General features: G+C 33.9%; 2 protein-coding genes across 2 annotated transcripts; both read right to left on the bottom strand.

The window, feature by feature from the left end:
- Positions 1 to 431: 431 nt before the first annotated feature.
- LOC117984584 (nose resistant to fluoxetine protein 6-like) lies at positions 432 to 20,982 on the bottom strand. Its single transcript, XM_069500119.1, has 12 exons — positions 20,777 to 20,982; positions 19,253 to 19,559; positions 18,659 to 18,847; positions 18,196 to 18,275; positions 17,863 to 18,059; positions 16,720 to 16,834; positions 16,423 to 16,640; positions 16,048 to 16,344; positions 15,319 to 15,505; positions 3,330 to 3,472; positions 922 to 1,030; positions 432 to 562 (listed from the first exon to the last, which is right to left on the bottom strand). Exons 1-12 carry the CDS (start codon positions 20,955 to 20,957, stop codon positions 477 to 479), a joined length of 2,109 nt encoding a protein of 702 aa, XP_069356220.1. The 5' UTR covers positions 20,958 to 20,982; the 3' UTR covers positions 432 to 476.
- Positions 4,613 to 8,577, bottom strand: LOC117984582 (nose resistant to fluoxetine protein 6-like). Its single transcript, XM_069500245.1, has 9 exons — positions 8,568 to 8,577; positions 8,002 to 8,308; positions 7,631 to 7,819; positions 6,973 to 7,052; positions 6,381 to 6,577; positions 5,758 to 5,794; positions 5,338 to 5,355; positions 5,042 to 5,256; positions 4,613 to 4,933 (listed from the first exon to the last, which is right to left on the bottom strand). The coding sequence occupies exons 1-9, from the start codon at positions 8,575 to 8,577 to the stop codon at positions 4,613 to 4,615; spliced, it is 1,374 nt and encodes a 457-aa protein (XP_069356346.1).
- Positions 20,983 to 21,553: the final 571 nt, after the last annotated feature.

A 21,553-nucleotide genomic window follows, 5' to 3' on the forward strand; every position in this document is an offset into this window, starting at 1 on the left:
AATCAACTGCTAATGAATTCATTTCATAAAATATAGCAATCGCAGAGTCCATCAAATATTAGTAAATAAATGATACTTCTATCGTAAACAATTATAATAATCTGCTGACCGTGTCACATCAGTCAAATAAGCTGTGATAGATGTGTGTGTGTGTTAGGACGTCCGCCTTTTAATCGAAGGTCGGGGGTTCCATCCCAGGCACGCACCTCTAACTTTTCGGAGTTATGTGCGTTTTAAGTAATTAAGTATCACGGTGAAGGAAAACATCGTGAGGAAACCTGCATGCCTGAGAGTTCTCCATAATGTTCTCAAAGGTGTGTGAAGTCTACCAATCCGCACATGGCCAGTGTGGTAGACTATGGCCAAAACCCCAAAACCCTTCTCACTCTGAGAGAAGATCTGTGCTCTAGTGAGCTGGCGATGGATTGATCATGATGATGACCTTGTCACATGTTTGCCATATTAGTGACTGTGTTTCAATTTTGGACAGGAGTTTGCACGTTTTCGTTATGATTACTTTGTTCAATAGTTGTCTTCTTCTTTGAATCTGGTTTCTTCGAAACTATAACAGAAGAAAATTAAACAAAAACCAACTTCCAAAACCACTACAAAGTAAAAAATTACTTTGTTTCTACACGTGTATGTATGTTAAAGTCGGGCGAGCTTCACGCTTTGATTTCTTTTCTAGGTTCTTTCATTATGTTCGCCCGACTTGTAAAATTGTAACTTGTAAAAATCAGTGTACGTAGGTACATTAAAAAAAACGGGCCAAATTAAGAACCACCTTATTGAAAGTCGGCTAAAAATTTATCGTTATATTAATTTAGAAAAGATTATCAAGAGTTTTGAACAAACAAGTTATCTATCATACATATCATACATATGGACTAGAGCGTGATGTAATTTAAAAAAAATGCTTACCATATTCAAATAACTTTTTGAAAAGAATAGCGAATGGAGCATCTATGAGCGCCGTTAAGAAAAAAGACACGAACATTGTTAACCACAGGAAACCGAAAGCGTCAAACATCTAAAAGAATGAAAAAATAGGATAAAATAGTTGAAAAAAAAAACTGTCTCTTAAAAAAACTTATAAAATTGACGTAATTTTAAATCCATACTATCCATACTAATATTGTAAATGTAATGTAACGAAAGTATGTCTGTCTGTATGTCTGTCTGTCGCTAGCTTTTCACGGCCCAACAGTTTAACCGATTTTGATGAAATTTGGTACAGAGTTAGCTTACAACCCGGGGAAGGACATAGGCTTTTTATCCCGAAAAATTAAAGAGCTCCCACGGGATTTTTAAAAACCTCAATCCACGCGGACGAAGCCGCGGGCATCATCTAGATTCTAGTTTTTAATAATATATGGCTAAAAGCCATTTGAACAACCAACGGCGGCTGAACTAGATGAATCAAAAAGAAGAAAAAATTCATTTCACATAAAAAGAAAATAAAAACCAGGCATTAAGCTAAAGAAGCAAAAATGAAAAGACAGTCTTAGAAAGCAATTTGTAATAGATTCTAGAGATAAAACCGCTTCTGCAATCTTTGTGAAAGAATTAATGACTAAGGTTGAAAAGGGATTGTGTGTAGGAACTGTGCAAACAGAATAAAATATTAAATACAAATTGACAGTATAATTCGTGACAGGTCGAGATGGCAATTTTCAAGTGAGATGATATCACAATGACATACCAGGTAATCGATATCGATAATTTTTTTGGTACGCAACAATAAAACGCAAGAGTAAAGCAATTATTACCACCTTTTTAGGGTTCCGCCCCTCAAAAGGAAAGAGGAACCCTTTTAGGATCACTGCGTTATCTGTCTGTCCGTCTATCGTGTCTGTCAAGAAAACCTATAGCCTATATAGCCCCTACCCTACCCTTTTGTTGACCTAGAATCATGAAATTTAGCTGGTGCGTAGGTCTTATAGCACCAGTAAAGCAATAAATCCGAAAACCATGAATTTGTGGTTAGATATATCATAAAAAAATAGTATGTTTTCATGAATAAATAATTAGTATTTTCAATTTTCAAAGTAAGATAACTATACCAAGTGGGGTATAATATAAAAGGGCTTTACATGTATACTCTACAACAGATTTTTTTAAATAATAGTTTTAATTTATCGTACATAATGTCGAAAATATACGACTGTAATACGGAAACCTCAGTGCGCGATTATTTTTTTAAAGTAATATTTTATTCATCACAAACAAATGAACTTACCTATACTAAAATTGCTACCAAATTTGATTTGAATTGTTTAAAGTGATTTTAATTGTTCATGTGGCCCTACTAATTTTGAATTGAATTCTGAATCCTGAACTCTGAATTTAGAATTCTGGACGTGATTTTTTTTCGATATGCCAGAGTAAAACAGCCCTATCCAGTGTAGGTATTTCTAACAATTATTTTTCCATTCGATGTCAGAATATTCTAATACTTTTCAGGCTAGTTCACGTGTTTGAGAATGGATTATTAATTAACTATTAGGTAGTTATTTTATTTTTACACAATATGAAGAACGGGAAACTGAAGTCATATTTTTCGTTTCACAAAACTAGAAGAAACGACGAAATCGATAAACGCCGACCGCGTACGGACTCGTGTAACACAAAAACTACAGAGCGGGTGTGCAGGGCGTGTCGTCATCCATAGATATATTTTTATACGTAAGACGTAGCTTTGAATGAGTCCTGCCGTCTAATAACAGGTTGTCTGAAGCCAACACCTACCGAAAAACTATACCAGCTGGCAGGAATAGCCCCCCCGCCCCCCCTGAGGTACGTCGAGCGGTCTCTAGCTCGGTAGAAAGAACAAAGCAGACACAGGATAGACTTCACCGATTCAGTCATAAACCGGCCCGTCCTAGGTTACGCACCAGGAATAGCTTCTTACACTCAGTGCAGCCTCTCAACCAGTCCGCTGAAACTACGCGTCTTGCTATGTGGAGGTCACGGCTAGGTATCCCGAACCCGAACACCAGCGTGAAGGAGAGAGTAGCCGAAGGATACAACCTCAGCTAGCCTATCTGGAAGTCACTCAACCGCCTCAGAGCAGGGGTGGTGAAGTCTAGGGTTAACTTAGCAAGGTGGGGCTTCATCTCTGGACACGATACGGAGTGCATCTGCGGTCATTCGAGACAGACCATTGCGCACATAACTGGGTGCCCTGCGTGCCCGACAACCTGCACGAACGAGGAGCTACACGACGCTACCGACCGAGCTATCGCGGTTGAGGCTTTTTGGGCTGCCCATATTTGAGGTGACCGTCGACTCGAAAAGAAGAAGAAGATATTTTTATAAATGATACTTACAGCAGACCCAACAGTGAAGTACACTGGTTGTAATGTTGTCGCATGTACAGAAACCATCATGGACATATGTATTAAATACATCGCATAGGAAATACGAGCGGGAATTTTCCAAATATTTAGAGAAAGGAACCAGTTTATAGGACCTGTAAAATAATGTTTTAATTTTAGTAGTTATACTTTTATCCATTTCTATTATTAATTGCATTAATAGGAAAGGGGAAAATGGAATATTGAAACCATGACATGACTTAGCGAATTAGGATGAGACATATTTATTGGCGAATATAATTAATTAGGCAATATATTATTTTAATAAACATTTACCTCCGTATCCATTAACACAAGCAAATATTATCCATCCAATGCATAGCGCCCAGAGAGGACGCAAAATGGAGGCCAATAATAACCTCATTGTTCTATTGGTAAAATCGTGTCGACCAATTATGAACTGGCAGTATAAAGTTAAAAGCAAAAGGAAAATAAAAAATGCTGTGATTAAACTATGCAACACCTGAAAATAAGGCAATATTTAAATAAAGATTGTACAATGTAAGTACAGGGTGAATGTCGGAACAAATGTGAAAATAAAAACTGAGCATATTATGTATTTCTTTGTCAATTTTTGTTCAATAGCATCACATAAGTTTGACACATTGACCAAACATAATTGTTACTTTCTAGTAGTTCCACGTTCTTAACGTGTTACTAGGACTAGGTCCGAATTATCTAAATGGCAAATGGTCACCAACCGCTCACCGTTTCTATCGTATATTACTCTGTCAATTTCAAAAGCATTTGTTGCTGGTGAAACGATAATACATCGTTCCGTATACTTAACTTTGCCTTATTACTTTGTTGTCGCAAAGGGAAAGTTGCTGAAATGTTATGTAACATAAAGCGATACTGTGTAAAGAAGTGTAAAATGTTCCAGAAAGTATCCAGATATAATATTTTGTGCAGTTGAGGGCTGTAAATCCCCACTACTTTTTATTCCTGAAAAACCAAAAAGTTCTGACGGGATTTTTAAAAACTTAAATTCGCGCGTATGAAGTCGCGGGCATTAGCTAGTTGTTTTATATGGAAGAGCAAAATTTTGTTACTTTTTGGGTCGATTTGTGAAGTAAATTCTTCAAACATTTTTAATGTTATTTACTGTGTTAATTGACAAATTTAATCGATTCCCGCTTATCACTATCAGAATCTTAACTAGTGACAACAGACAACACCCTATCTTCCTTCCGTATCTCTTATTATTCCATGGGGTGAATGTAAAATTGGATAATTTAATCAGTAAAGTTTGTAGTTACAATATGCATTTTCGGCTTCCTATTTCGCCACACGTGAAGTAAATATCCATAAACTAATCCAACCAAAAAGGGTGGAGCGCGTGTCAAGATGTTAACATAGTAGTAAATGTGATAGTTCTCCACTATTCCTTCTTTTGTAAATATATATATTGTTGAAGCTGCTAGAGATGCAACTGCAGCAGTTGTAACAGCTGTCCACGCTGTAGCTTTAGATCTTCCAAGAACCCAAAATAATACTATTGGTGACAATATGTGAAGTTGTACGTCAATGGCCAGGTACCATGTTACGCTCAGGCACTGAAAATCATAATATTTTTATTAATTTACAATTCAGTTTTGGAGTTAATTAATAACCTCACGTAATGCAAATTATAGACGACAATTAATTATTAAAATGCTTACAGCTTCTAGTGGGTTGATAAAATTTTGCAAGTGCAGCAAAGTAGTCCACCAATAGTTACGGCAATTGTACACATTATTAACCACGTGTGTAGACCATAATGGACCATCTGCTACACGATTTGAGAATGATGCTTCATAAAGCACTACAGCTGCTAATACAGGAAACATACGTAAAAGCCGATTCAAATAAAAAAATGGCAGATTTCTTATCAATTCTCCTGGAATTGAAACGATGAACATTAATACCGACGCAAAATATAAAATCAATATTTGTTCACTTGGATAGAATGCATACATACTTCCCGTAAGCTTTTTCGCTGTTATGAAAACGAGAAGTAAACCACTCAGTAAGAAAAAAGTATCGACTGATATATTAGCTGTTACTATCCAGATTGATTCATATCGTTGAGACCACTAAAAATACTATTATTGTAAAATAATTATAATATTATGATAAAGTTAAGCAAAATAATGAGTCTTTGCCAGCAATTTTATGTGAGCGGAGTGAGGTTTTTAAACATTTGTATGAACTCTTTATTTTGCCGGAATAAAAAGTAAATGGGTATTCATTTCCATTTTTTAAATAAAGAAATCGTTATTTTTCAATAACTTTTAAACATGAATGCGGCCCCTCCGATTGTGTAAGAAAAACGTATTCATCCCTATCGTAATCAACATCATATTTTGTACTTTGTTTGGTTGATTCGCTGATTACTTACATGTTTGCACAGCCAACCAAGGGGCAGAATTTGCTACCTACCAATTACGATAACGATGAATACGTTTTTCTTACATAATTTGGGGGCTGATCTCAAATATATTTCATTATAAAATCAATTACTGCTAAAATTATAAACATGTACTACTCATGCGCAATAAGTTGAGACCTGGGAGGCGGTGACGCCACAGACGCGTGGTTGTACTGTAGACAAAAATCGGAGCGCGTCGTCGTTGCGTGACATAAGCAAGTACCAGACTAAGATGTTAAAAAAATGGCGTTGTCTACAGTACAACACGGGAGCTTGAGAGTACAGGGTAAGCGGGCGGAGGGTTGCATTCCAGGCGAGTCTCAACTTATCGCGCACGGGTAGTAGCAAGATCAAGAACTGGCTATCCTAGCTAGATTTTAGTCTGTTTTACGGATAACAAGCCCTCTCCCTCGGTTAGCTATTTCCAGGATGCAAGCTATTTCTGTTGGAAAATTTTGGTCAAAAAGCTTGACTCCATCTTGACTCAGAAAATAGTAAACAGACACATATAAAAGTTAGCAGACTTACGCTATATTACAATAAAATATTGAATTGTACCAGGTAAATAAAGCTCTAAAAATGAATAAACTCACCTCAATAGAGTAAATTGGATTGGCAAGAGTAAGGCCAATGATTTGGAAGACATGACCAACAATTACCCAGAAAATGGCCAAAGAACGGATTCCATCCACACATTGTAAATTATTAGGATCTTTTTTTATAACTAAGAGACGACGACAGTTTGTCAAAGCGGAAAAGGAAATGAAGATTTCATTTGCTTCTTTTGGATCTGTAGAAAAAATAATCTTTATATTTCTGATGTTGAGATTAATACAACTTAAAGCTAGCCTTATCTAATTACTATATAAATCATGACCGCGTGGAATGGTGCCAAGAATACTGGCTGCATTTCCGCGCTGGACAGCCAGGCTGATCCGTTGCGCAAAAAATGAGCCAGCCCTTCTGTCACCAGATGAGGCTATTAACCGCGGTGAAATGTCTCGTAAAATTTTTTTAGCACTAAGACTCCATGGCCCCAGGGTCTCCAAGGCAAACGGCACAAAAATGTAACTCTCTATGAGAGAGGCATACTTGCGCCAATACTAACGTTTATACAAAAATTAATTATTTTTACTACTTAATTTTAATATAACCAAACATTGATATTATAGAAACCGTAATCACCTTTTTTACAAATAACGTTATGACGAACATCATAATAAGTACTTAAGATTATCAAAACTCCAAGAATAGAAAATATTATCCTGAAAAGTTAAATTTATTAGATTTTTGATAAAAATTGATATGACATAGAGAACAAATACTATAGGCATAGTAATAAAACAATAAATCTCAGAAACTGGTAAATCGAAAATCCTATTAAAGATTACTATTAGTGAAATCAAATGAATCTGTGTGACAACAAATATGTCGTTTGTATTTCGTGACGAATTTGAAGTTCGTCACATACATTTTTTAAATTTTAATCGATGGCACATTAACCCTTGGCTACGATCTCACCTTGTGTTAAGTGATGAATGATGATGCAGTTTGATATGGAATTGGGCTAACCTAGAAGGGCACTTATTTTAAACCCATACCTACCTCTAAGTATCGGGCTGAAAGCAATTGCATAGATTCTTGTATTAACTTGCAGTGTCTTAAAAATTTAAATTGTCTGAATTTCTAATTTAGTAGTCGTAGTCGAAATGTAGATAATTAGTTGTCCTAAGTTGATTTCTTCAAAAGCATGTTATAACTCCTCTACAGAAAATAATAAAAGAAAAAAAAAAAAAGAAAATGTGATTGTAAATTTTTGGGTAGGTGAATTTACTGAACTTACACTGCTATGTAATCGACTGGTGCCCATGGTTTGTCATTTGGTAGTCGACAAAAAAGATCTTCATATTTAAAGCCTACGGCTGTCAGATTAAATAAAAGTCCAGTTATAGCTTCTTCTGTAGTACAAACTTTAGGAACACATAGTGCCAAATTGAACTGGAGTCCTGATAAAGGACTCTCTTGATCTTTTCTGTAACGTAATTATATAAATCAAAAATAAACTAAGTAATATTCTCAATATAGTAATATATTTTATGTAAATATTGATACTAAGAAATCAATTATTAGAGTTAGTAATATTTTGTTTATTTATGTAACAACTGACCTATCTTAGATAAATATTAAAGTTGATTATTGTTCATTACTTCTTACCGAAAATCTGCTAATTCACTACCGAATGTGAATTTTAATTTCTTGATGTTACTGTTGTATTCCACAAGTTTCTCAATGGTTTTGCTATGCAAATGTAATGCTCGTGGATCGAAATTAGACTGAAATTTTTCAAATGAAGGTTCTAGTTGTACATTTTGATTCATCGGAACCCTAATCATGCAAAATTTTCCTTCTATTGACATATCGTCCACATTTCCATGTATACCAAGACATTGTGGATAATTTCCTAGGTCTACTAAGTTTCCTAAAAACATTCCTCTTGGTACTCTCATTCCAGCATCGAAGACTGTAAAAACAAAAGTTTAGCTTATTATTTTTCGTTTTCAACTGTTTATTATTTTAATTTCTTGATTCCAGTAAAGTATAATATCATAACGGTGCCAATTCTCTTCTCTTTTCTGAAAATTATTCAATTTTAGCAATCCTTCAAAATGCTGTCAGATTCGACACAAATACATCAATAAATTAATCCTACGTATTTTTTTCGATTCTGCATAGTTATTAAAATTAAAATTAATGTAAGTTAAAATTGTAATTTAACTTACATTGAGCCATCAGTAGAGTACTATTTTGCCGAATATATTGCAGTTGCCTCTGACATTCTTGCGAATCTAATACTCTTTCATATAAATCTGTATCCAACGGAAACCTAATATTGTCATCTAAATACAATTTCGCACATGTTTTTGAAAAAATTATAGTTAACACCCACAGAATATTTTTCATTTTAAGAACTACTACAACGCGTACGTTATGGAACGGAATGGTTAACTGATCTTTTTAATTCATTGATACTTAATCGGATGAGAAAAGGGGAACAATCCGTTGAAACTATCTATTATCCTAAGTTTGTAATTTATGATTTAAAATTTGACTAGGTACTAGTGATGACGGCCGATTGCTTTAGTTTATATCCATAATTCATTGTTTGACTTAATTTATGCCTGATAGTCACTTATCGATCTATTTAATTATTATTTTGACGCTAATTATAAAGAGCTATCAATTTTTTGCGAATCGATTATCATCTTACACAGAACCACCCAGATAATGTACCTACAGGATGCTATTTTGATATTAGTCAGTGATATGTTAAACTATTAAAGCTATAGAAGAATTTACTCAAGGGAAACTAAGAATCAACTTTAATAAAAGTAAAAACAATAAAAAATTCACATAAAAAATGTATTACCCACGTGTAGTAAGTAATTTTTTTTAAAACGCCTATCGATCACCACTATAATATCCATTATAAATACTATCTGTCCCGGCTTACTCACGTGTGTAGTCGACGTTAGCCCGACTAGTTTCGAACCCATCCGGGGTCCTTTTTCAAGGGAGTCCGTCCGCGCACGCGCCGCGGTTTTGAGTAAGCCGGGACAGATAGTATTTATAATGGAAATCACTCACGGTAGTTTAAACTATAATATCCCTTACAACTTTTTGGAAAAGTGCGCGGGTTCGATTCCTAACGTAAAAAAAATATTAGTGGAATGTAGTTTTATTTTCTATATTATAATCGACACCATGGTTTCTTATATTAAATTCGTCTATTTCTAGTTAGCTTATTCCCACAACTTCGTTCACGTGGATTTGCGAGTGAGTGCACCTCAAGAAATAATAATTAAGTATGTCCTCCACAAATTTTTCACAGATTTAGGGGTGTTGTCTGTCATACCGTCGTTTAAATTTTGCCTCACTGACTACTTTCAAAATAACAGCCTGTATAAAAAATAAATGATTATATATGTCTGTCTATCTGTGCTCTTATCACAATGAAACTGCTGAACGAATTTGAATGCAACTTAGCATTACTTTGGATTTATATTTAGGATACATTATTCCGAACCATAATTGGATTTTTTGGGATAGGGAATCAAAATTTTTGTCGATGTTACTCCATGGTTCCGTGAAAATAATGAACTGATTTTATAACAATTATTTTTTGTTTACGAAGTTTGTATTGTCAGTAGCTACTTACAAGTGAAAATGTGATAAACAGTTATGGATTTGGAGAATGTAACTCTTTAACGGGCAACAGCAAATCAATTATTACGATAAGTGTAATAGTATATTATAAATAGTAAGTAAATAAATAATCTTTATTTGCAAAAAATATTTGTCACAAAAAATTTTTTTGACCACTGGCTCCCAAAGAAGTAAAAACTGTCATGGGAGCCAGTGCCCTTCCTGTTACATTAAATTTGTTCTACTTTGAAAACACTAAGTAATTTATTATCTAATTAACTTAACTTAATCCATAGGAGTACAAGGATAAAAAAAGATTGAATAAAGAGTAGATGAAAAATAAAGATAAATCAATTTTCTTGTGTTGTGTGCGTGTGATTTTTTAAAGTTTTTTAATTAATTATGGAAGTAAATTCGAAAAAATTATTAGTTAAAAGCAAACATGTAGGTAGATGATTTGTTGATAAGATAATAATATGTTATCACTGTATTATCTATAACATTATGCCAGGAGACGATTTGAAAAATTTGATCATTTAATTTATTAGGATTGACTTTAAGGAGGTGGTAAAGTTCCACAAGAAGCCTAAAACTAACCTCATGAATTACGATGAATATGTGGTAGAACTTTGGTATTGTAATAAAAGTAAAACAGAAATATTATGTATGTTATGTTTACTTGAAAATATTTAATAATAAAGTCCCATAATGTATTTTGCAGATACACCTGATACTTATGTTATGAACTCTTCATCTCTATGGTCTGTAAACTCAGTGGTATTATCTAATTTAATTACGAATAGAATGTAACTAGACACAGCCCTCGCGCTAACCCGGTATGGGATAGCGCGGGTTACGGGCGGGTATGCGGGGCGTAACAGGTAACCTACCGAGGGGAAGAGCAGTATTCGGGCCGGTGCACCCCGGTAACATGGCTAATAATCTCTCTTCGGGGATATTGTTAGCCATGGCTAATGACCTGGCAGGGGGGAGGTTTCTCCGCGTTTCCCTCTGACTAGCATCACTATAAAAAAATGTTTTCGATCAACTTCCCTAATTAGTTATTTATAAAAGTCGAGAATCAGCTGAGATATCTATCAGCTGAATCTATCAGAAAAACAAAAACAGAAAAATTTATATCTTAAATCTAGGCACCCATGGATTAAAAAAACTTTTTGATAATATGGCAATCTAATACGGTTGGATTCGGCATAAAACAATCTTTAATTTGATATAAAATTCGATAAAAAACAGACGAGGGTATATTAATAACCTTTTAATAACGCTTACTTAGCTGTTTATACCTGGCAACCCCAGTTGCGCAGAGGGGAAAGTAGGCAACCTTTATTTTTCAACTCCTTTGGGGTATATTCTCGCATCTGATTATCGACTTTTATAAATAACTAATCAAGGAAGTTGATTGAAAACTTTTTATTTATTTATTGTTTAGCATCATCCGCACGTTATTTAACTAGGCAACCTATTCGCGATGTATCAATCTATTTTTTTTAAAGACAAATAGCTGTCTGATGTGATTACTAGCGCCCATGAACATTTGCAGCACCACCAACAACTGCAGTTGCGTTGCTGGCCTTTCAGGAATTTGTTTGTCCACCCCTTGAATAACGCCATGTTGTATACATTATCTACCATACCTATATTCTCTATCACGATAATAACAGATGAGGGTAGAAAGTATCTTCTACCAATACTTTCAAAATTGTATGGAGTTTACAAATTGAATTCATTGATGCCGTCACAATGACCTAGTAAGTAGTAAGGCGGTTTGTCTTGTATAAATAGTTTAAAAAATTTGGCATAAACTAGAATTTAAGGCATGACTTTAAACTATGATATTTAACCATAGAAATAGGAAGTACAATTACATAAACTGTTGTACATTACTTGTACCTATGCCTACGAAGTACCTAGGTACTTCCTAATAATTCCATGTAAGTATTTACCTATCTTTTGGACGACTTTGTCATAAAGAATTAACAAAAAAATATACAAATAATAAATCAACAGCAGAATTCATTTAATAAATAGCAATCGCATAGTCCATCAAATCTTAGTAAATAAATGATAAACATTAACAATTATTGATATCGTAAACAATTATTTTAATCTGCTGACCTTGTCACATATTTTCATCGATATAAATGACAAGATTTGCCCGAACAAACAAATAAATCAGCGCCACCTCTTAGATACTAATAAACGACCCGTTTGAAATCCAGACGTCACTGAGGTTGCATTGGTGCTAAATAAACATTTTAGTACCAATGAATCGGTGCCATTTTGCTTGTTCAATGGCCATGTCCTTACGAAGTAATATATAAGTCAATGCATATTTGCCATATTATTTGTGACCGTCTTTCGATTTTGGACATGAGTTTTGTTCAATAGTCGTCTTCTTTTTTGAATCTGGTTTCTTCGAAACTGTAACAGAAAATTCATCAACGTTATTTTATGATAAATATAGATATTAATTTAGAAAAGATAAACAAGAGTTCTGAACAAAAAAAACATCTATTTATGGACTTAAGTGAGTGTGATTTTATTTTAAAAAAAATTAAATGCTTACCATATTCAAATAACTTTTTGAAAAGAATAGCGAATGGAGCGTCTATGAATGCCGTTAAGAAAAAAGACACGAACATTGTTAACCACAGGAAACCAAAAGCATCAAACATCTAAAAGAATAAAAAAAAGGATAAATTAGTTGAAAGAAACTAGGAGTCTCTTATAAAAACTTATAAAATTGATGAAATTTTAAATATAATAATGTGGATACAGGCTATTTAAACAACCCATGGTGGCTCAACTAGATGAATCAAAAAGAAGAAAGGAGGATGGCGAGAATGCATGTATTTTGGGACCCATTGTAAGCGTTCATCATGGAAACTTATTAATAATTTTAGAACGTAGCAAAACGAAGAATAAAGCAAATATTTAAGTCTAAAAAAGTGGGAGAAAAATGTATACCCAAAAGTAAAATATAACCTAAAATTATTAATCACTAAATATTGTTCAATCAATTTGTGTTCTAATGACCTACTAATAAAATAAAAAACTATATAAAATAATGTTCTAAAAGATACTGATAAATTCATTAACATAAAAAATTAAAATGTCTCGATATGAGTAGGTATCGATACTTTTAAAGAAGGTACCTACTCGTATTAGTATAAAAAGACGATAATAATTTTATTTTGATTAATCATTTGAAATGGTATCGATGTGGTATCGATAATTCGACGGTGTCGACATCCATAACAATAATAGACAAGGACTGTCATGTCAAAAAAATGTGACTCCCATATCTTAGAGCTTCAATAATTTTTATATAAACATTGTATAAACATATGGTTATTATTAATATAAACTAAATTATTAGTTTATGACCACAATTTAATTTTTTTTGTGTGATGTAACCACAAATTCACGGTTTTCAGATTTTTCCCCGAATGCCAGCTATAAGACCTACCTACCTGCCAAATTTCATGATTCTAGGTAAACGGGATGTACCCTGTAGGTTTCTTGACAGACCGACAGACAGACAGACAACCAAGTGATCCTATAAGGGTTCCGTTTTTCCTTTTGAGGTACGGAACCCTAAAAACAGGCATTGTTTAATGCCTGTTTTTAGGGTTCCCCTAAAAACACCAAAAAGACCCTAGGGAACCCTAAAACAGGCATTGTTTAATGCCTGTTTTTAGGGTTCCGTACGTTCCGTAGAAGCAAAAATGCAAAGACAAGTCTTATTACTAGAACCAATCTGTAAGAGATTTCTTCTGGTGATAAAGTTGATCATTGACTTGTGCACTCATCCGTGTTCAGTTCGTATTCGTATTCGGAAGCAAATACGAATGAGTGCACAAACGCCCTAAGGTTGAAGAGGGATTGGATGGAAACTGTGCAAAGAGAATAAATTAAATTAAATTTGAGAGTAGATAGGTACATATTTTTAAAAATCATACTTACAGCAGATCCAACACTGAAGTACACCGGTTGTAATGTTGTCGAATAAACAGCAAACATTATGGACATATGTGTTAAGTACATCGCATAGGAAATGCGAGCGGGAATTTTCCAAATGTTTAGAGAAAGGAACCAGTTTATAGGACCTGTAAAATAATATTTTTTAAATAAATAAATAAAAATATTTATTATTCAATTAAACTTTTACAACTACTTTTGAATCTATATAACTACAGGGTTACAGGAAAATAGGACACGATCCCGTTAAGTGGTTATAGTACAGGACATTAGGGCTCGTTTGATAGCTAATGTCTTATGTCCTGTACTATAACCCCTTAACGGGATCGTGTCCTCTTTTCCTCTAACCCTGCATATAAAAGGAGAAGGTGACTGACTGACTGACTGACTGATCTATCAACGCACAGCTCAAACTACTGGACGGATCGGGCTGAAATTTGGCATGCAGATAGCTATTATGACGTAGGCATCCGCTAAGAAAGGATTTTTGAAAATTCAACTCCTAAGGGGGTTAAATAGAGGTTTGAAATTTTGTAGTCCACGCGGACGAAGTCGCGAGCATAAGCTAGTCGTCAAATACAATGAGAATACCGAGAAGAACAAGCAAGAAACTCGGCGGTTGCTCTTTTCAAAGATTTGATATACAATATTATGCCATAAAAGTAATTTCAATCCCACGCATTGCTGGAACGAGCTGCAGATCAAATCCACACTCTTTTCTCATTTACATAATCTTCGATTGTGTAATAATATGCTTTCTACAGGAGCAAACTTTTAACCGATTTTTTAAACTTGTATAAAGTCAATTCCAAAATAGATGGCGTAATTTTGTTATAAAAGGTTATACACATTGCCATAAATTACTTTTGGACTTTAATGAGGCGGAGCGTACGAGGCGCAAGCATATTACGGATTCTAGTTAGCCTATTATGTAGCTCATCAATTTTTTTTAGATTAAAAATAATATTTTGTCTAACAAAAATAATGTTGTTGTAAATATATTGAGAGGTTATATTTTAATAAAAATAGTATATATAACTATATTATCTCTATATTACAAAAATGAATCACTAAATGTGTAGCTCATCGCAAATCTCGAGAACAGCTGAACCGATTTCGCTAATTCTTTTTTTTATAATATTCCTTGAAGTACGAGGATGGCTCGTACGGAGAAGTTTGCCAGGGCAGCTAGTATTTTAATAACTAGGTATAGTAGTAAGCAGTATTTTTATCCACTTTAATCGATAATTGCCTAAATGAGAACCATGACATTGGTGAAAACAAATAAAGCTATATATGTAGATACATATTTTCATAACCATTTACCTCCGTATCCATTTACACAAGCAAATATAATCCATCCAAGACATAGCGCCCACAGAGGACGCAAAAAGGAGAAAAATAATTTCTTTATTGTTCTATTATCAAAATCACGGCGACCACCTATGAACTGGCAGTATATAATTAGAAGCAGAAGGAAAATAATAAATGCTGTGATGAAACAATGTAACACCTGAAAATGAGGCACTTGGTAAGAATAACATATAAATAAGGATTTTAAGGAGTGAATGAGGCCGATTCTCTTGTACACAATCTCTAAACTAAACTAAATTAACAGGTATAAATCTAGTGCCATCCTTTTCCGCAAGCAGCATTATGAAAGGGATAGCAATAGATTTAGATGTGCCAGTTTAGTTTAGAGATTGTGTACAAAAGAATTAGCCACATTGGCCCGATTCTCTAGTCTCTCTCTAAACTAAATTTAGAGTATCTGCATCCTTTTCTTTTTACTAATACTAAAAAAGGAACGGAACATGACTTTCACATTTAAAGATTCTAAATTTTAGTGCACAATACAAATTTAAACAGTAGGTTCGCGAGTGCGTGCTAAAATCACGAGTTTTACCATCTAAAAATTAAATTTAGAAATGTCAAACTGCTTCTGTCCTTTTCATATTACAATAGTAAGAAGAGAGTGTGAATACTCTAAAATTAGGTTGTGCTTAGAATCGGTGCCAATTGTTATATTAAATAATCAGTAAATTGTGTACTAACAAAATGCATTTTTGGCTTCCTATTTTGCCACACGTGAAGCAAATATCCATAAACTAATCCAACAAAAAAGGTTGGAGCGCGTGTCAAGATGTTAACATAGTAGTAAGTGAAATTATTATCCTCTAATCCTTCCTTTGTAAATATATATATTGTTGAAGCTGCTAGAGATGCAACTACAGCAGTTGTAACAGCTGTCCACGCTGTAGCTCTAGATCTTGCAAGAACCCAAAACAATACTATTGGTGACAATATGTGAAGTTGTACGTCAATAGCCAGGTACCATGATACGTTCAGGCACTGTAAATCATAATATTTTTGTTAATTTACTAGGTATTAATTAACCTCACGATGAATATTAACTATTAAAGTACTTACGGCATCTCGTGGGTTGATAAAATTTTGCAAGTGCAGCAAAGTGGTCCACCAAAATGTACGGCATTTGTGCACATTATACACCATAAACGAAGTCCATAATGGACCATCTGCTATACGATATGAGAAAGATGCGTCATAAAGCACTACAGCTGCCAATACAGGAAACATACGTAAAAGCCGATTCAGATAAAAAAACGGTAGATTTCTTATCAATTCTCCTGTAATTGAAACAATTGACATTAATACCGATATAAGTACAAAGTCAAAATTTAGTAATTTGAATAGAGTGATACATACTTCCCGTAAGCTTTTTCGCTGATATGAAAACGAGAAGTAAACCACTCAGTAAGAAAAAAGTATCGACTGTTAGAGTAGCTGTCGTCACCCAGATTGATTTATATTGTTGAGACCACTAAAAAAACGATTAAAAAATAATAAAATTAATAATAATAAAATTAAGCTAAAAAAATAAATGTTGCCAGCATTTTAATTTGTGTGGAGTGGGGTTTTTCTGTATGAACCTTTTGGACTAAGAGTCAGTGCGTGCGAGACATTCGTTATTTTATAAAGCTGAAAGTTTATCTGCGTATTGTACCCAACACAGGGAGAAACGATCAGCGACTGTGAAGTTTGAATCATGGTGGCTATGGGAGATGTTAAAAATCATACGTATGGATGTAGACAACAGACCTTGCCGATGCCTTGCAATACGACACTAGAAGGTGAAAGAGGTACCAGTACCCGTAGTACAAGATTTTACGTCTCACCAAACGAAACCAAATTCGAGAGTCGAAACATTTCCGCGTTACAGTAAAATGGACCTAAACAGCCTTGAATTGAAGTCAAATATTCAATGCCACTGATTTTAATTTCGCAATGTTTCCGCTTGGAGCGCTGGCTGTAGAAGTGTAGACAAACTTGAGCTTTAAAACAAGGCATTTAAGATCCAGTTTACTGTAACGCGGAAGTATTTCGACTCTCGAATTTGGTTTGGTGAGACGTAAAATCTTGTACTACGGGTACAGGTCAAAAAGTTCTTGGGCATACCTACTCACCGAAATACATATAATTATAATCTGTAGAATATAGATAGACAGGCAACTGTGCGCCGATGTTCTGACCAACGCTTCGTCACCAATGAGCCTTCTAGCGCGACTGTACACCGAATCCAATGCTTGATGCATTGGTACTTAGCAGCGCCATCCCATAAATGTTTATAGTAATTACCTACTTCATCCACGATCGAACTTGAGCTTGGTACATTGTAAGAAGGTATTTCGGCGTCAAATCCTGTTTGATTTTGTTGAAGATGTTCTCAACAAAATTACTAACAACAGTAACAAGTAGGTAAGTAAGAAGAAGAAGTTTATATTAAAGTATGGATAATATACATAATATACTGGTAAATAGACTCTAGAGCGCTAAATGAAATGAACTTACCTCAAGAGAATCAATTGGATTGGCAATCATAAAGCTAATGATAAGGAAGACATGACCAACTATCACCCAGAAAATGGCCAAAGAACGGATACCGTCCAAACATTCTATATTATTAGGATCTGTTTTTATATCTAAAAGGCGACGACAGTTTGTCAAAGCGGAAAAAGAAATGAAAATTTCATTTGCTTCTTTTGGATCTGTAAAGACAAATAAATTATTCTTCTGATGTTGAGCTTAATATTAATCACATTATCTTAAACAATATTTTTATTGTTAATTTAACTAATTTTAATATACTTAATCAAAAAATAATATTATAGAAACCGTAATCACCTTTTTTACAAATAATGTTATGATGAACATCATAATAAGTACTTAAGATTATCAAAATTCCAATAATCGAAAATATTATCCTGAAAAAGTTAATGAATTAGATTGTTAATTAAAAAATCAGGCTTAGTAAAAAAGCGGCTACGTGCAATTCAGGCTCGCGCACCGAGGGTTCCGTACTACAGAAGAAATAATTCGGTAAGAATTACTTTTGTTGTATAACTATGGTGCAGATGGGTCGATTTCATATTAAAATTCAATAACTTTTAAACTACTATATTGAAGTGAAAATTGTAATAATACTGTGTAGATGAATCAGTTTCATATTTTGCAAAGATTTTATTTACTGCCCACTGCGGCGAAGCCCAAAGGATGGAAAGGAGGGGAATAATAAAATATATTTATCAGAAAGAAAAGGAAATGAATTATAAATTTTTGGGTACGTAGATGAATTTATTGAACTTACAGTGCTATGTAATCAACTGGTGCCCATGGTTTGTCATTTAGTAGTCGGCAATAAACATCTTCATATTTGAAGCCTACGGCTGTCAGATTAAATAAAAGTCCAGTTATAGCTTCTTCTGTCGTACAAACTTTAGGAACACATAGTGCCAAATTAAACTGAAGTCCTGATAAAGGACTCTCTTGATCAACTCTGTAATGTAAATGGAAATTAAAAATTAAACTGAACTAATATTCTCAATCTAAATGTATAAAAGGGAAAGGTGACTGACTGACTGACTGACTGATCTATCAACGTACATCTCAAACTACTAGACGCTAGACTACTTGGCATGCAGATAGCTATTATGACGTAGGCATCCGCTAAGAAAGGATTTATGAAAATTCAACCCCTAAGGGGGTGAAATAGGGGTTTAAAATTTGTGTAGCCCACGCGGACGAAGTCGCGAGCATAAGCTAGTTTAATATAATGTTTTTATGGTAATATTGATAATAAGAAATCAATTGTTAGAAATAATAATATATTTATTTAATTAGCCTATCTTCGCTAAATATTAATAGTAAAGTTCTAAGTAGTTATTATAACAAATGATCTTACCGAAAATCTGCAATTTCACCGCCGATAGTAACTCTAAATTTTTTGATGTTACTGTTGTATTCCATAAGTTTTTCAATTGTTTTGCTTTCCAAACTTAACACTCCTGGATCGAAATTAAACTTGAATTTTTCAAATGAACGTTCTAGTGTTAAGTTTTGATTAACCGGAACCCTTATCTTGCAAAACTTTCCTTCTATTGACATATCGTCCACATTTTCGTGTATACCAAGACATTGTGGATAATTTCCTAGGTCTACTAAGTTTCCCAATAAAATTCCTCTTGGTACTCTCATTCCAGCATCAAGAACTGTAAAAACAACAAACCTTAGCTTATTACCAGACTGGAGCGAAGCCAAAAGGAGGAGTTTATGTTTATGTGTATTTGACCTGTATGTATGTCCATTCCTATGTCGGCTTGTTACTACTGAATAGCTCAACCGATTTTGTTAATGATACGTCATTAGAATTGTCTTGATAACGCAAGTGTCAGTACGAAGCTAATAATCAAAATGGCGGATTTTATGCGCTTTAATGTGCGGGCTGAAAAATATTTTTTTCAGGACCCTCGAGTGGGGTATAAAAAGAAAAGGCTTTAAAAGGAGAGTACGAAAAATATTGGTACCCTTATTATAAATGCGAAAGTGTGTTTGTTTGTTAGTTTGTTGGTTTGTCCTTCAATCACGTCGCAACGGTGCAACGGATTGACGTGATTTTTTGCACGGGTATAGATAAAGACCTGGAGAGTGACATATTTTTATAGTCACTCTCCAGAGTTCCTACGGGATTTTTCAAAACCTAAATCCACGCGGACGAAGTCGCGGGCATCATCTAATTTTCTAATATTTATGTTTATGACCTTATCATTTTCTATTTTATAGAATGCAAAACTTGCTTCTAACCTACTTCCAAAGGAGGTGGTCGTTTTTTTTTTTGCTTTTCGGTTACCAGATACTATTAAAAGCAAAAGTCAGAAAAGCAGGTTAAATTTAACTAATTTTATAAGTTATTAAAATGTTCCCTCATGTAAAGCTTGCACGTGGATATAGATCACAACGCGTAGAGGCTAATCGAGAGATTTGATCTTTATTATAACCTTACTGCAATATTAACTTGATTAGGGCACAATTGCTATTGTAACCGCTTAATCAAAATATCGACCTAAACACAAAAGTATTTTATAGTCGTTGAGTCTCGAGTCGGAACAAGACTGCCTTAAAAACCTTCAAACACCGGTATTTATACAAATCGATTCAAGATGGCTCCCCCGCCACAGATCGCGTGACATCGGATGAGACAAATATTGTCTAATTCATTAAACTAACTTCAATAAGCTAACACTATGTATTAGCACTCGGGTAATTAGGTATTTTTTTTGTTTGCTAAAAACGATATTTATTTATTAATTTTTGGAACCGGAAAAGAATGTTAATAAAACCTATTACTACTACTACCTCTATCAATAACTTAATTACATCTATTTTATTTTTAATCTGCTTGTTTAATAAATTGTAATAATATATTTACATTGAGCCATTAGTATGGTATTATTTCGCCGAATATATTCCAGTTGCCTCTGACATTCTTGCGAATCTAATACTCTTTCAAATAAATCTGTATCCAACGGAAACTTAATATTGTCATCTAAATATAACTTCGCACATGTTTCTGAACAAATTATAGTTAACATCCACAGAATATTTTTCATTTTAAGAACTACTGAAACGCGTACGTTATTGGACTGTCAATGGTTAATTGATCTTTTTAATTCTATGATACCTAATCAGATGAGAAAAGGGGGACAATCCGTTGAAACTATCTATTATCCTAAGTTATTAATTCATGATTTAAAATTTGACTAGGTACTAGTGATGACGGCCGATCGCTTTAGTTTATATACCGAATTCCTTGTTTGACTTAATTTATGCCTGATAGCTTCACTTATCAATCTAATTAATTGTTTTGACACAAATTCTAAAGAGCTATCAATTTTTTTGCGAATCGATTACCATCTTACCCAGGATCACACAGATATTGTACAAGATACTATTTTGATATTAGTCAGTGATATTCTAAACAATTAAAGCTATAGAAGTTTTTCCTATTTAGTCTAGGGAAACTAAGAATCAACTTTAATGAAATTATATTAAAAATTAACATAAAAAAAAATATTACCCACATTTAGGTTAGTACTAAAGCATTTTTTTTTTAAATGTCTGTCGATTACCACAATAACTACCACACTAACAAGCAACTTTTTAGAAAAGTGCGGAAGTGGTTCCTTATATCAAATTCGTCTATCTC

The sequence above is a fragment of the Maniola hyperantus genome, chromosome 8 (genome assembly GCF_902806685.2).
Source record: "Maniola hyperantus chromosome 8, iAphHyp1.2, whole genome shotgun sequence".
Taxonomy (NCBI): domain Eukaryota; kingdom Metazoa; phylum Arthropoda; class Insecta; order Lepidoptera; family Nymphalidae; genus Maniola; species Maniola hyperantus.